Source organism: Olea europaea, unplaced genomic scaffold (assembly GCF_002742605.1).
Source record: "Olea europaea var. sylvestris unplaced genomic scaffold, O_europaea_v1 scaffold1381, whole genome shotgun sequence".
Taxonomy (NCBI): domain Eukaryota; kingdom Viridiplantae; phylum Streptophyta; class Magnoliopsida; order Lamiales; family Oleaceae; genus Olea; species Olea europaea.
This window is the reverse complement of record NW_019231325.1, coordinates 5022-19921: the sequence shown is the minus strand read 5'-3', so window position 1 is coordinate 19921 and position 14900 is coordinate 5022. Positions and strand designations below refer to the sequence as shown.

Here is a 14900-nt window from a genome sequence, read left to right as displayed (position 1 = left end):
ATCTCCATCTAACCTTGAATGTGGAGACCGGTTCACAATATAGCAAGCATTTGCAACCGACTCTGCCCACCATTCTCTGCCCAAACCAGTATAGGATCGCATACACATCGATTTCTCTCGAAATGTGCGATTCAATTTTTCCGCGACCCCATTCTGTTGCGGTGTATTTCTTACTGTCCAGTGTCTCACAATGCCTTCCTTACCACAGAACTTCTTGAAAGCACCATCTGTATACTCAGTACTGTTATCTGATCTCAGTGTCTTCAATTTCTTTCCTGTTCTGTTTTCAACCATTGCTTTCCACTTCTTGAAAGTGTCGAATACCTCATTCTTATGCTTCAAAAAATAAATCCAAGCATATCTAGAATAATAATCAACAAATGTAACAAAATACCTGGAACCGCCTTTGGAAGTGACAGAAGCCGGACCCCATACATCTGTGTGTACATAGTCAAGAATGCCTCTGCTTCTATGTTTGCTTGGCTTGAACTGAACTCGGTGTGCTTTACCGTACACGCAATGCTCGCAAAAATCCATGCAAGGCTTCTTCAAGTTCTTTAGCAAGCCTTTCTTGACTAGCAAATCTAGCCCCTTTTCAGACATATGCCCAAGCCTCCTATGCCATAGCCGAGTGCACTCACATGGGTCTCCACCACTTCCACTTGTTCCAACTGCTACATCTTCTGTAACTGTAGTACCCTGAAAAGCATATAGGTTGCCTTCACGAATACCCTTCATCACAATCAAAGAACCACGAACAATCTTCTTTACTCCATTCCATGTTACAATCTTGTAACCACCGGAGTCTAAGGCACCAACAGAGATAAGGTTCTTTCGCAAATCAGGAACATGTCTAACATCCATCAATGTTCTAACCACTCCATCATGCATCTTGATTCTAATTGAACCAAGCCCCACCGTTTTACATGAATGGTTATTACCCATCAATACGGTTCCACCATCAGTGCTTCTATAGATAGTAAACCACTTCCTATTTGGACACATATGGTAAGAGCATCCAGAGTCAAAAATCCACTTTCCGGAGGTCTCTTCATCACAGGAGATTGTGTAGCACTCATCGCTTTCCCCTCCTTCCGAGGTATAGCTTACATCTTGCTTGACTTGCACCTTCCCATTGTTGTTGTTCTTATTGTTCTTCTTGCAACCTTTTTTGTTTGGACAATTCGCCTTGAAATGCCCAAACTCGCCACATTTGAAACAAGACCTTTCCGCAAGAGATCTAGAACTCGATCTAGATTTTTCTCCCTTTCCCTTTGGTCGCATATTGCTTCTACCCCTTACAAACAATCCTTGAGCTTGCTCTTTGTTACCAATGGTAGACATGCCACTAGTTGCAATCTTTCGAAGATCATCCGCTAGAAGTGACGTTCTAGTGTCTTCCATCACAAGTTTATCACCCACAAGCATCAATGTTTGTACTAGATTCTCGTAAGACTTTGACAATGAAAGAAGTAGTAGAAGTGCTTGATTCTCATCATCTACATCCACATCAATGTCCTTCAAGTCCGATATGATCCTATCAAACTTGTTGACGTACTCCCGGATTGGTGTACCTTCATCCATCTTGCAAGTATACAATTTGGACTTCAAATAGATCCGATTTGTTAGAGTCTTCGTCATGAAATTCGCCTCCAACTTTGTTCACACCTCCGCCGCCGTTACCTCACTATCAACCAAGAAAGCAACATCTCTTTCAAGGCAAAGAATGATAGACGCTCGTGCCTCAAGATCTAGCTCTTCCCAATCCTCGTCCGACATATCAACGTGCTTCTTCTCCTTTCCCGCCAATGCCTTGTGCAACTTTTGAGAAATCAACAAATTTTTCATTTACATTCTCCAATATGAAAAATCATTCTTCCCATTGAATTTCTCTATCTCATACTTCCCAATCTTCACCATTCCCCTAGTAGACATTTTTTATCCACTTGTTTACCGAAAATAAACCACAAAAGTTCACTTGAAAATTTTCACAAACACCTTGTGCACAACCAAGTTCAAGCAACTCACCACAAATCGAAGTTTAACCACCTTGATTTTGGAAGAAGCTCTGATACCAAATTGTTGGGAAAACACCTCCCCAAAGATAGCCCAAAGATCAAACAAAGTTGACAATGTGAAATTTCCAAACCACTTCAAGAACAAGAAAAATGAGGAAGAAATGATTTCAATGGAATATATGAATATCAATGTATCTGGATTACTTGAACAAGCCTCAAGTTAATCCCCAAGAAAGAAAATAACTTTGAATTTATACCCAAGATGAACAACCTTCAATCTTGTAAAAATTCTCTCCAAGTTTTCTCTCAAGTTTCTCTCTAGGTCTTGTGTTAAAATGAAGAAGGGAAAGAATGGCTATATATATAGCCTATCGGGGCGCCTAGGCGCCCGGCAGAACCAGCCTCCCCTTCCCCTTCCTTCCTCTTCCTTCTGTTCTCATAATAAAATCAAAACTATAACTAACCTACAAGGCTTACAACGTTTCACCGACCTTCTAAGATGGAATTTGACATCTCATTAAAATGAAACAGCAATTCAATCCGAAAGCATGTCTATTATTATTTTTTTAAATTATAAATAGATATAAATGAATGATGTTTCAAAATGTATAAATAAAAAATGGTTTAATCGTTTATAAACAATTTATAAACATGAATCAAACATTGACTAAGACATAAACAAGCAAACTTATTCAATTAGTGATGTTTTCGAACAAGCCAAGGCTTGTGCAGTTGGGCTAGTATACCTTTTTAAGATTGAACCTCACGTCTTTATATTATTGTATGCTTCATTTAGGGGATACTTTGGCAATGAATATTTTTCAAGAAATGAAAATTTTGAAAATGTTATTCAGGTAGCATCATTCTTTTTTTGAGGGTGGTAAAACCACACCGATCTACTAAAGGAACTCATAAATGAGTAGGCTTCCTCTCGACATTCACGGATCTGGAACTTTAACTCGTTATATTTAGTAATTTGGTTTAAAATCATGCTACAGTGCGAGATAGATTGAGGAAAAAGTTGACATAATGTTATCTTGACATTCCATCGTTTGACTGTTTAAACACAATAAGTTTTTTCGTCAAATCACCTGCTATCACTTACACTTTTTATTCCATTTGTCAAAATCCTTCTAGCAAAGGGGCGTAATCCTTTATTTTATTAATTGTACGTAATATCTCGACTTGAAGATAGAGGGACCCACCCTCCAATGATGTGCCAATACTGAGAGCCCACAAACTGATCTAATGGTGGGAATATTAAGAGCCCACAAACTGATCTAATGGTGGGAATATTAGTTACATCATTGCGTGTTTTACAGGGAACTTGTGGTTCTTGCTGGGCATTTAGCACCACGGGAGCTATTGAAGGAGCTAATTTCATTGCAACTGGGAAGCTTCTAAGTCTTAGTGAGCAACAACTTGTAGACTGTGATCATGTGGTTAGTTTCAGTTAGATTTTCAGTAATTAATAATTATTGGCATATTAAAACACACGGAAGACGGATCATAGCTAGTTTTATATTGTTATTGTTGATTAAACATTACACAGTCTGTCTGTGTTTAGTGTGATGCAACAGAGAAGGATGCTTGTGATGATGGATGCTCAGGGGGGCTTATGACTAACGCTTACAAGTACTTGATCGAGGCAGGAGGTATAGAAGAAGAGGATGCGTATCCTTATACCGGAAAACGCGATAAATGCAAATTTAGACCGGAGAAAGTAGCCGTTAAACTTGTGAATTTCACCAGCATTCCAGTGAATGAAAATCAGATTGCTGCCTATTTAGTCCATCATGGCCCTCTCGCAGGTAGATAACTCTTTATTTCGCTGATGCTGTTGAAGAAGATATAGTAATATATCATCTGAATTCAGAAAAGAATTATTCTTTCATTAGCCACGAGATCTTTGGTGGTTTTTTCTTTTCTTCAGAAAGAGTCAGATATACCAAAGATGACATCAGTCACTATGTAGTTAAGGCCGCCAACAGAGACAGGTGGTGTCAATTTTTTACTCTCATGATCTAGACGGGGAATTGTCTTTAGGAAGATGTATGAGAAGAGAAGAAGAGAGTATAAGGACAATAAATTGTTCTACTAGTTTATGTGTTTTTCGTATTGTGAACTCTCTTTGTCTCCAACCTCTTTCGTTAGACGAAAATTAAAAAGAGAAAGAAAAATAAAAAATATGATGAGACGGAAGTCAGATTAGCAGGTATATAATCGTCGGGATGCTTAAAAACAAATTTGGAGTGGAATGGACTCTTATAGGCAAAGGTTGAGGATTTCACATATTCGTTGTCAATTGATGGTTTTCTTGAATTTGTATATGCAGTGGGGATAAATGCAGTGTTTATGCAAACTTATATTGGCGGTGTATCATGCCCGCTTATCTGTGGCAAGAAGCGGCTGGACCATGGCGTTCTTCTAGTTGGCTACGGCTCAAGAGGTTTCTCGATTCTCAGATTGGGGTACAAGCCATACTGGATCATCAAGAATTCATGGGGAAAGAACTGGGGAGAAAAAGGATACTACCGATTGTGTCGGGGGCACGGGATGTGTGGGATGAACACCATGGTTTCTGCTGCAATGACCCAGACATCATGGTAAAGTTTGGTTGATGCATCTTATGAAATCCTTAAATTGCAAGGTGGTTTGATTTGTAAAAATGTAGGATGTTTTTCATCTTGGCGCTAAGATCAAATAAAATTTCTAGCTATGTAAGGTTAAATAATCTGTTAATCTCTTAAGATCGAATAATTTTGTTAATAGTGAGTTTTCTTATACGCAAGAATTATCTGGTTTTTTCTTTCTTTTTTGTCAAAGCTGAAAACGAGTTACCGTTTTGAGAGGATCATCTATGTAAATAAAATTGGGTTATTTTCGCAATAATAGTTAGCTAATTTCTTTAAACCCGTCAAAGTCCCATATCTCCTTCTCCGCCTTTGTCCCCTTACCAGCTTGCCAAAAACATTTAGGGGCATTAATTCTAAAATCAGACAAGTTAAAAGTATTTTAAAAATAAGTCTCAATTTGTTTTCAATTTTTTGCCCAATTTCAATATATTTTCTGACCATCGCAATAATGTAAGTTGTCTGTCCGAAGTGCAAGGGGTAAACTCGAATAGGATAGGATTGTGCGTGTCGGGCCCTTTGGGTTCATATTTTGGCCGAGTTTACCGTACCTCGGGCCCCTATGTTAGGCGGTCGTAGCCCTGCAAAGGCATGGGGAAAGCTATAGGCATAAGCTGGAAATGCTCTGTCGTAGAGTTTCGCTAGCAGTGTCGAGCTTTGCTCGCGATTCGACTGGAATTAAGGACCCGAATGAAATTCATGCTGCTATCTAAAGAATGAAGTAACCGACAACAAAAGCAGCAAAAAAGACAATCGCGATACTGCTGAAAAGTACGATTTCAATATTTTCCATACGTAATCCTAGGTGAATATGCTTTTCATTCACCACTGGTTTTTTGACTTTTTCTTTCACATGGATCTTATGTGCTGGCAGAAAAACAGTCTGAAAATACATTTGTCTTCAAACAAGTGGAAACAAACTGGGGCTAAATGACTTCAAATCTGTCATTTTTACTATGATGTAGATAATTGTTCTCGTGTTTTTAGATTTAATCGTGTCATAATATATGTAATTTTTTTAAAATTGCAACTTTCACTATATGTTATTGCTATTATTATGTATGTAATTTTCTAAATATAATTTAAAATACAACATAGCACCATCTCACAATTACCGCCGTTCCATCACTATCAACGTTCACCTATTGATACAAAAAAATTGTACCCACTAGTATCACATTGTATATAATTTATGTATTACTAATCTATGCACCACACCAAATATACGGTGGTTAATGTGTATAATTTTTTAGTGTTGTAACTTATTAATTCATGCATCAATATCACCTATATCACCGTCTTCGTCACAATGGATCGTCGAACCTAAAATCGTTAAAATTGTAGATCACCATAAACCTTAAACATCCAAAAACCATCCGTCCATCACCTCTATCTAATTTGCATGAAACACCACCAAAATTTTTTAGATCTAGACACCAATGGAGGAGGAAAATAAAGTTGCAATCATAACGTGAGCGATTCCAAATTTGAGTGAAAGTTATCGCCAATCACCCCCAAAAACTACTGCCTCCATCAATGAGAAATCGAAAATTTGATTTGCATATTGTGAGAGGATTATTTGACGGGTTTCGAGTTTTGTGGTGGTGGTGAAGATTGATTGGGACAAGGAGAGGCCAATATTTGGGGCTTGAAAATTTGGATGATTTGGAAATGATAAAATTTGATTGTGATTTGGTGTGAGGTGCGAGAGAGTGGAGGAGGATGAAAGGTTGGAATAGTGGTGGGAAACAAGCCCGTCAGTCTGGAACTCATTTGTACGAATCAAGGCTCAAGCAAACCTTAAAAAATGAGATTTGACCCAAACTTGAGCCAGTCTATGAGCCGCAAGAGCCCAAATACCAGCTGGCCCATATGTGGGCTCGTGTGACCAACTTTTTATGCTGGCTTTTGCAGGCTAGTTAATATTGAAAAAGCAAGTGTAAATGCCTGCTACCCCTGGTGGTTGATGGGAGCCCCACTGGCATTATTAATTTATTTATTTTTTAATTCAACAACTTGTAAATTAATTTTATAGTTTTTAAATTAATTTTGTAATTTATAAATTAACAATCAACTTTTTTGTATATTCGAATAAAAAAAGGCAAAGTCTGTGAACCGACTCGGCTCGACAAAGGCTAGAGCCAAGCCTCATTTTTTGTGGACGAGCCCAGCCTGGGCTCGACTCGAGTCCAAAAAGTTCGAGCATTTACTTATTTATTTATTTTTTTTGACAAGTTGATATTGAGCCCTAAGCTTGAGCTCGTGAGTAGGCTCAAGCCGATTCGTTGCCACCATTAGGCTGGATTTGGCTTAAGATATGTGAGCCTCTGTATGTTACAAATTAAAATTCGAATTTTAATTTAAGTCAAAATCAACAATTAATTTTAAACATATATTTATGGGTTCCACAATTTTTTAATCACATATTTAATCAATTTCTATCAAATCTACTAAAAATCTAATTTTAATCCCCACCAACACAAATTTGTAAAAAGAAATTCAAAAATCTAGTAGTACATGTGTGACATTTGATAAATATTATGACCTATAGTTGAATTAAACTGGTTACAATCACATGCCTCACAAGTTATAAATCACAATCACATACTAAATTACAAATCACACAAAGTCAATCATATATTGCACACTTGATGGCCACGACCACCTATTTAGTCACAAAGTAAACAATTAACAGGTTTTAAATCATATAACTTTTAGGTCACAATCACATATTAAAATCACAAACCAAACAACTAGTAGGTAATAATCATTTATTAGTCACATTTTATACAATTAACTGGTCACAATTTGTCCTAATTCTTCTCACCCCACCTCACCTCACCTCACCTCACGCCACTCCCCCTTCCTTCACCATCACTTCCATCTCTATCGCCATGTTGGCTATGCACATTTTTTTCGAGTTAACAAGCCCAAGATACAAATTCTGTACAAAACCAACCACCGCGACCCGCCATTCCTGCCACCCTCTAGATCCTCCCACGCTCACAGAATTCAATAGATTCAACAAATCATCCAATAACATGAACTATTTAAGAACTCAGCCTATGCGTTCCAATATGTCGTTCTTGAATAGCCCTACTAAAACCATCAAAAATGATGACGACGCTACCTATGAATTTCAATCCCTACTCTCAGCTGCAACTTTTTCTCTTCATATTGTTAAACCGCAAGGGAATTCAAATTGGAACTTGAAAAAGGATTTGAGAACCAAATCAAAAATGGAAAGCTAAATTAGATTTTAATTCAATTTTATTGAGCGACTTAGGGCAAAGAAAGGGAATCAGACTAATTGGAGTGGTGGGGGTGGAGGTGGGATTTACCTGATTTTTGATCAAATATTATTAATACCTGATTTTTTAAATTGAAGCTTCAAAATTAGGGACGAAGGTAATTTTTCCTTTCCAAATTACTTTTGGACTAAAAATTATGCGTTTGGCAAGGTTGGGTGGAGAGTAGGTTAGTGAAATTCATGTTGGAAGTTTATCTTGGGCTGGGACCAGGGCAATAGTATAAAAAAGAATATTTCATGTGAATTTTGATCCGGGCTCCAACTACAGCTTAGGACTCCCTTTATCCGCTCAGGATGACAACGGAGTGGGACGGGATCAAGATGTCACTATCGAGAATTTTTGGAAGATAAGGTAGGGTGACGTGGGGGATGGTTGTTAGTTGTGGTAGCATGGCATCAAAAATTGTTGTTGGGAATGGGGGTTGGGGATATTTAGGTGGAGAAGATAACATTTTTTTTTTAATTTTTTATTGTCAAATTTTTTTATTCTCTTATTTATTTGAATTTTTTTTTACTTTTATTTTTAGTTTTCATTAAGGGGAGGACATAGTTTTCATTTTACGTAATCTTAATGGTCAAAATAAACGACAACTGTGAAAAAAGGACCAACTCTGTCTATTTTTTGGGGTGGATGGTGCCAATAAAAAGGCTGAGGGCATCACAACCATTTTTGAAAATTTGGAAACGGAAGATGATGTCTAATATTGACATAGAGAACGATGAGCCTACGTAATATCACTAATTCTGATGGTGTCTAATATTGACAAATGATCAAAATACGAGGGCAAATTTTTTAGGAGGATAACATAGGTTGAATCAAGACCTAACCTAGTGCATTTTCTATACATAGATCACTCTTTATAGTGATCTTCCTCAACACAATCTAAAATATTTTCGAGACCATGTCATGTCAGCTTAGAGTTTTAAAACTTTATTTTACAAGCGTGAAGTAGGCGTAGTCTTGTTTGGGGCTACTCGACTTGATTCAACAGAGGTTACGGGACCATGTTGGGCCAAGTTCTCAAGTCCGTATCCATATAAACTTTTCAACAGTAACAAGCCCCCGCTTGATTTTGATTATAATTAGATTGTTAGTAAATGTTAAAAGAAGTTGATATAATATGGATTAAAAAAATTATGGGGTCTGCAAAATGCATAATTAAAATTAATTATTGAATTTTACTTATATTTTAAATTTTTAATCAAATTTTTTAGCTGGACCAAATAGGACCCCCAATATTTTTAGAAGCTCGGCCTGACCCATAACAAGCGTTTTGACTGTCCTACTTAATATTTTTTAGCAGTATTTATTTAATCTGAATTTTTAAAAGCTCATTTTCGATTATGCATTTTATAGTACTCACAATTTTTATTAATTTCACGTTTCATTAATTTTTAAAATTAAAATCTACTAAATGGGGCTTAGCCCCTGTTTGGCCACCATTTTTTGGAAAAAAAATAAGTGGAATGGTTTTTTTTTAATTTAAAAATAAATGGTTAAAAAAGAAAGAAAAATTTTCGATTTACATGTAATATTATTTTATGAAATATAATTTAATGGAGATCAAATGGCTCAATGTCGTGATCACGTGAAACCACGAAAAAACGTGTAACTTAATCAAAGGCAGCGCATCCACGTCAGAAAGAAGAGAGAGAGAAATAAATCACGACACTGGCAGAAACTGACAAACAGGATGCCACCAAATCAATGAAAATGATATAAAATTCGTTTCTCTCTTTTATAAATACACCCTCTTCTCGTCTCAATTGATTCTTTGTTTGCCTCTTTTACTTGCCCGTTCCATAGAGGGAGAGCCCTACAAAAGGTATAACATTTCTTGCCTATTCTTTTCTTGTCTCTTTTTCTTTTTTATTTTTTTAATATTTTATTGCTTTGAGAATATTCATTTTTTCTATTGGTTGCCTTTGTAAAGTGTATGAATCTTTTATCACGTTTAATTATTAATGGGGTTAGGAATTGCTAATTGTGGAAAAAGATTAACGTGTTTTGTGAAAGATCAATTTTGGTTTTGGTTTGAATTTGCTTCTTTTTATTTATTATTATTATTTGAGAGAATTTCGTTGACTTTCTTTTGGGGATGATGTTATTCGTGCATGTGGTAATTAATCACATTGTTTGTTGACGATGTGAACGAGCAGTAGCCTTCTACGGGTTGAAAGAAAAATTAGTCTTTTTGTACCTCGAAAGGGAGGTCCTTGTGATTCCACCTGGTTTTTCTTGAAAAATGAAAGGATCATTTATACATAGCATAGTCGAGGTTGACCCACCACTCCTTTGAACTTATTACTCTGAATTGAAGGGGTAACCGGGATAGAAGGGAATGAATGGAGGAAACCAGAGGATCGAGCTCTCTTTTTGTGCCTAGTGATGGTTAGGATCTAACAGTGTAAAGAATTTGATTGGTTGGGAGAATAATTGCTGGAAAAGCAAGTAATCTTTCACTAATTTTTGTCCTAGGCTGACACCAAGTACTGCATAATTCACAAGAACATTCTTTATTCTCAAGATGGTTAAGGATTTACTTGTTGTATTCTATAACATTGTTCAAGGAATCTTAGATGTTGTTTGAGTAAAGGATCGTCAGCAAGTCTATTTTAGTTTGTTGTGTACTCTTATCCAAGACTTGTATCATTTGATGATGACATGTGAATCACCAGAAGATGTGAAGGATATATCTAATCACTAACCCACATCTTTTTTGATAGCTTATTGCCCTTTTCTCCGTATTACTGTCTCCCACACCTTATTTCGTTTATACCTTTCACGAGTCTGTGGTCTAAGGAAGTATATAAAAACTGTGAATGATCTCTTTACTTCTATGCTTATTGTTTGTTGGTAAATATCGAATCAGAGAGCCTGAGAGTTGGAACTCTTTTAGTGAGTTTATTCAAGTTCTCAACCTTCTTTATGCTCTGATTTAATATTTTATTAGCTTCTCTGGGTTTGTTTTATACATCTGCATATTGTTTTGAACTTTTGAAATCTCCTTTTATGAGTTGAAAAGCCTCTGCTTTTTACAAGCTGAGATCACAGTTGCAGTTAAAACTTATCCCATATTTCAGTTGGACGTTCTTCTTTCTATTTTGTTGAATTTTACCTACCGTATTATGCCTTAGGGAAACTCATGCTAATATGCAAATAAACGGGGCATATAATCACTATGAAAGTTGAATTTGGATAAATGCATTACAATTTCAACTGTTTTATTTTATTAAAGTTTGCAAAGATCATTTTTCTCCATTCTGATTCATTCTAATTTTGTTCTTTATCGTTTTTATTGAAAACGAACCTCTTTTATGCAGAACAGTAGTTTCGAATCCTTGCTTAATTTCGTCCAAACTATACCTTTTGATACAATCTTAAGAGGACATTTGAAGAAACAAGTTGATATTTACTCTCTCATTGGGGAAGGGGATGGTTTTCCAGTCTAGTCATTATGGAAGTGGATATTGGAACTTCCTGCAGAAATGAGAAGATAACTTTGGAGACTCCGACAACAGTTAACGAATCGAAAAAGCCAGCAGAAAATCACACAAGCGCTTCTGTGTTCGTCAATCATGGTAAGTCTTGCTTATAATTATGTGTGAAGAACCAGCAGAAAATCACACAAGCACTTCTGTGTTCGTCAATCATGGTAAGTCTTGCTTATAATTATGTGTGAAGAACCAGCAGAAAATCACACAAGCACTTCTGTGTTCGTCAATCATGGTAAGTCTTGCTTATAATTATGTGTGAAGAACCAGCAGAAAATCACACAAGCACTTCTGTGTTCGTCAATCATGGTAAGTCTTGCTTATAATTATGTGTGAAGAATAAAGTATAACTGTATATAAAGATACTAAAATATGGCATGGGGTTCAGAAAGTAAACATTTATCACATTTACCACTGCTGGCTTTATTGGTACGTAGATTGAAAGTTTATCGAAATAGATAGCTCAATTAGAGTTTTTTCAAGGAAAAATTATATGTTTGTGTAGATTAACAAAAGAAAGGAAAAGGTAAGGGGCTAGATCTTTTGAATGAATTTAGTTACATCCATTGCTCTTGTACAATTGAAGTAAATGGTATGATTCGTCTTCTCATGTATCTATGTATTGGTCAAATATACTTAACAAAGCCTGTTCATTCAGTTAGATGACTCTCTTCTTTAAAGTTAAACCATAGAGGTGAATATCCTTTTTAATTACCTCATTCTGTGCGTTTTAGGTTGACCTCTTCCCTGAAGCATATCATAAATACCAGTATGATGGCTTATTTTAACCTATGCCATCTAGTGACCTTTGATAAATGTCCAAACTATCTCCAGTGCTCCAATATATGCCACAGAATTTATCTTCTGTTATGTTTTTAGACACTTGTGTAATGTTGAAGATCATGGGTTCGAATCTTGTGTCCACCCAGTTGTGAGAATTTCGTTTGTCAAAAAAAATTAAACTGGTCGACACATAGTGGGGCTTGTTGAAGATACAAAAATAAATGCATGAAGTTCTCTCACTAACAACTTAAGTTTTTAAATTAGGTTGCCATTTAATTCCATATTAGAGGTGAAGATTTTGGGTCCAAGTCCATTTTTGAAATTTCATTAGGTCTTCAAAGAAAAAATGAGCATGACCTCCACAAGAGGAGCACTGAAGATATAAATGAAAAATAAATTATCCACATTAAGAACTTAAACTTTTAAGATGGAAAAATGGAAAACCTTTTGCTCATCGTTAAAACAATTATAAATAAGATAAAAGGGTCAACAAGAGATCTTTATATGTCTGTGTTTGTAGCTGCGATTTCTTGGCACGAGAGCAGAAGAAAATGGATTGGAGATCCAACTCAGAGGTCAAAAAGTGTGCCAAAGGATCCAATTATAAGGTACTGCCTGTAATTGCTTATGTCTCCCATGAATGCCAATAGCACTATAGGGACACGCAAAATGTGTGCTTTTCAACTTTCCACAGTAAATGTTTTGGACACTTTTTCAGTTTCAAGTGGTGGCACTATTTGATTTAGCTGCAATGATATGAATGGCTTGAAGAAGATCCTAGTGTCATTTAAGTTCAGACTAGGTGTAGAGTTAATACATGTTTGTATACCTGTCTGATTGATCTATTACTATATGCAACAAGCACAAATAGTGGCTCTGCTCTACGGTTCCTGATGTCTTGAAGGTCCACGTCCTGAAAGTCTTGCCCATAAGATGATGCTGTAAGTTATTAGGGCACATAATAGCTAATGCAACTGATTTTATTATACTTATTTGGTCATTTTGTTTCCTTTACAAAAGAAAGATTTTTTTACTGGTTTTCCTCTCCAACTGTTCACACTTTGCCTGCTTTGAGCTAATGAAAATACTGAACATGTGCCTTTCCACACGCATACACACATTTACATATACATTACACATATTTATGTATTTATTGTGGTGAAAAAGTTAATGAAAATCATTTCATTGTTATTTGATATTGGATTTTCCTTAACATGCTCTCGTAAGATGACAGTTTATTTGAGAACATCAATATTAAAATTCATGTGCTCTTTTTAGCCTTAATTGGACCGAATTGTTTGTTTGAGGTTAATGAGCTCTGATACTATGTTAAGACTTTGAGTTACACTTTAAAAAATCAACCTAGTTAAGAAGAGTTGCTCAAGCCCTTATGTGTCATGCATTATTCGATGTGGTATATATCCTTGACAATCAAGAAGCAATATTATGGCATCATTGATTTTCAATTTCTGAGGTTATATTGTTACACATTGAAACTTACTCTGATATTTGCTCTTGCAGCTGGTCAACGACCTATGAAGACCTACTCTCAACTAATGACCCTTTCGCCGAGCCAATCCCTTTACCAGTAAGTTTTCTGGATAAAAAATACCGCATATACACTTCACACGAATGATGACCCAATAAGAAGCTTCTAGTTGTCCTTAAATTAGCTTTATTTGGAAGCGTAAGAGCAAAGTATGAATTATTATGTTTATCCTATGAAACAACTTTTTGGCTTCTTCAGTAGGGTAGTTAATTTTTTGCCGCATAAAATTTGGCCAACCTTTACTAGTGCAAATACAACAAGAAGCTAAGCATTATTCCCAAAAAAATTGGGTATATCCTTTGCAACTAAAACATATTATGTTAGTTCCCTCTCTTGACTTTCTTTACCAAGATCCCGTTCCTCATTTTTAGTGTAAGTAGTAACAGGGTATTTTTATTTAGACTCTGTTGCACAAACCCGTATATCAGTTCGGGACCATACTATGCATACTCAACCAGGTACATTTATACATTCTACAGGAGATGGTGGACTTTTTGGTTGATATCTGGCAAGATGAGGGGCTTTTCGACTAGATAATCTCATTCTAGTTATTACGGAAGCTTTCTATTTGAACAACAACGTGAAATATTATTCAAGCTTGAAGTCAGCATCCAGTTACCTTTCAATTTTTAGTTGTTGTAACAATAGTTAGATTAGTCAAATCTTATCAACAGATTGCTTATAATTTATATGTAGATAATTTGATGGCATTTGGTACCATTTAACTTCATTGGTTGGTTAATTTTCAGAAGAAATTAAGTGAAAATGAAAAAGGTGGAAGTCCTCGCAGCATCTCCAATGCGTTGGTGGATTGTGAAAAAAATGATATCACATCAGCAAATAGGCAGTGTTTACCATGGAAAACACTTTTCTTGACATCGAAACTGCTCAGATTAGATGGCAAAAAAGATTGTCGAGAAGGCTGAAAGCACATTTCATGGACGAACCAGAAGAAAATCACAGTTCAGAAGCCAAAAACTTCCCGAATCATAACGAGACTTGACAATAAAATTTTGGCGGGAGATGGAGTTCATGACCACCGGTGGACCAGCCATGCGTAGCCAAGCCTGAAACATTTTGTCCATTGATTGTTCGAAACAGTTTTGGGAGCA

General features: G+C 36.1%; 3 protein-coding genes across 6 annotated transcripts in view; all 3 read left to right on the top strand.

Annotated features, from left to right (window-relative positions):
* The window catches only part of LOC111375518 (probable cysteine protease RD19D), a 7994-nt gene extending 3207 nt beyond the window's left edge, over positions 1-4787 (top strand). The window contains exons 2-4 of the mRNA XM_022998354.1: positions 3341-3460; positions 3586-3829; positions 4354-4787. Of these exons, the coding sequence (XP_022854122.1) occupies positions 3341-3460; positions 3586-3829; positions 4354-4628 (639 nt within the window). The 3' untranslated portion in view covers positions 4629-4787. The remainder of the gene's footprint in view (positions 1-3340; positions 3461-3585; positions 3830-4353) is intronic.
* A 2192-nt stretch (positions 4788-6979) lies between these two features.
* The window catches only part of LOC111375525, a gene marked incomplete at its 3' end in the record, with an annotated part of 12937 nt that continues 5016 nt past the window's right edge, over positions 6980-14900 (top strand). Inside the window, exons 1-2 of the mRNA XM_022998365.1 lie at positions 6980-6984; positions 10752-10754. The remainder of the gene's footprint in view (positions 6985-10751; positions 10755-14900) is intronic.
* On the top strand, positions 9653-14900 carry LOC111375517. 4 transcript variants are annotated; one of them, XM_022998349.1, is made up of 5 exons: positions 9653-9787; positions 11286-11543; positions 12760-12847; positions 13761-13827; positions 14538-14900. In XM_022998349.1, the coding sequence occupies exons 2-5, from the start codon at positions 11420-11422 to the stop codon at positions 14712-14714; spliced, it is 456 nt and encodes a 151-aa protein (XP_022854117.1). In that variant the 5' UTR covers positions 9653-9787; positions 11286-11419; the 3' UTR covers positions 14715-14900. The 4 variants fall into 4 exon arrangements, with proteins under 4 accessions (XP_022854117.1, XP_022854121.1, XP_022854119.1 ...); XM_022998353.1 differs by lacking the exon at positions 14538-14900 and adding an exon at positions 14268-14518 and having other exon boundaries at positions 9654-9787; XM_022998351.1 differs by having other exon boundaries at positions 9658-9787; positions 11291-11543.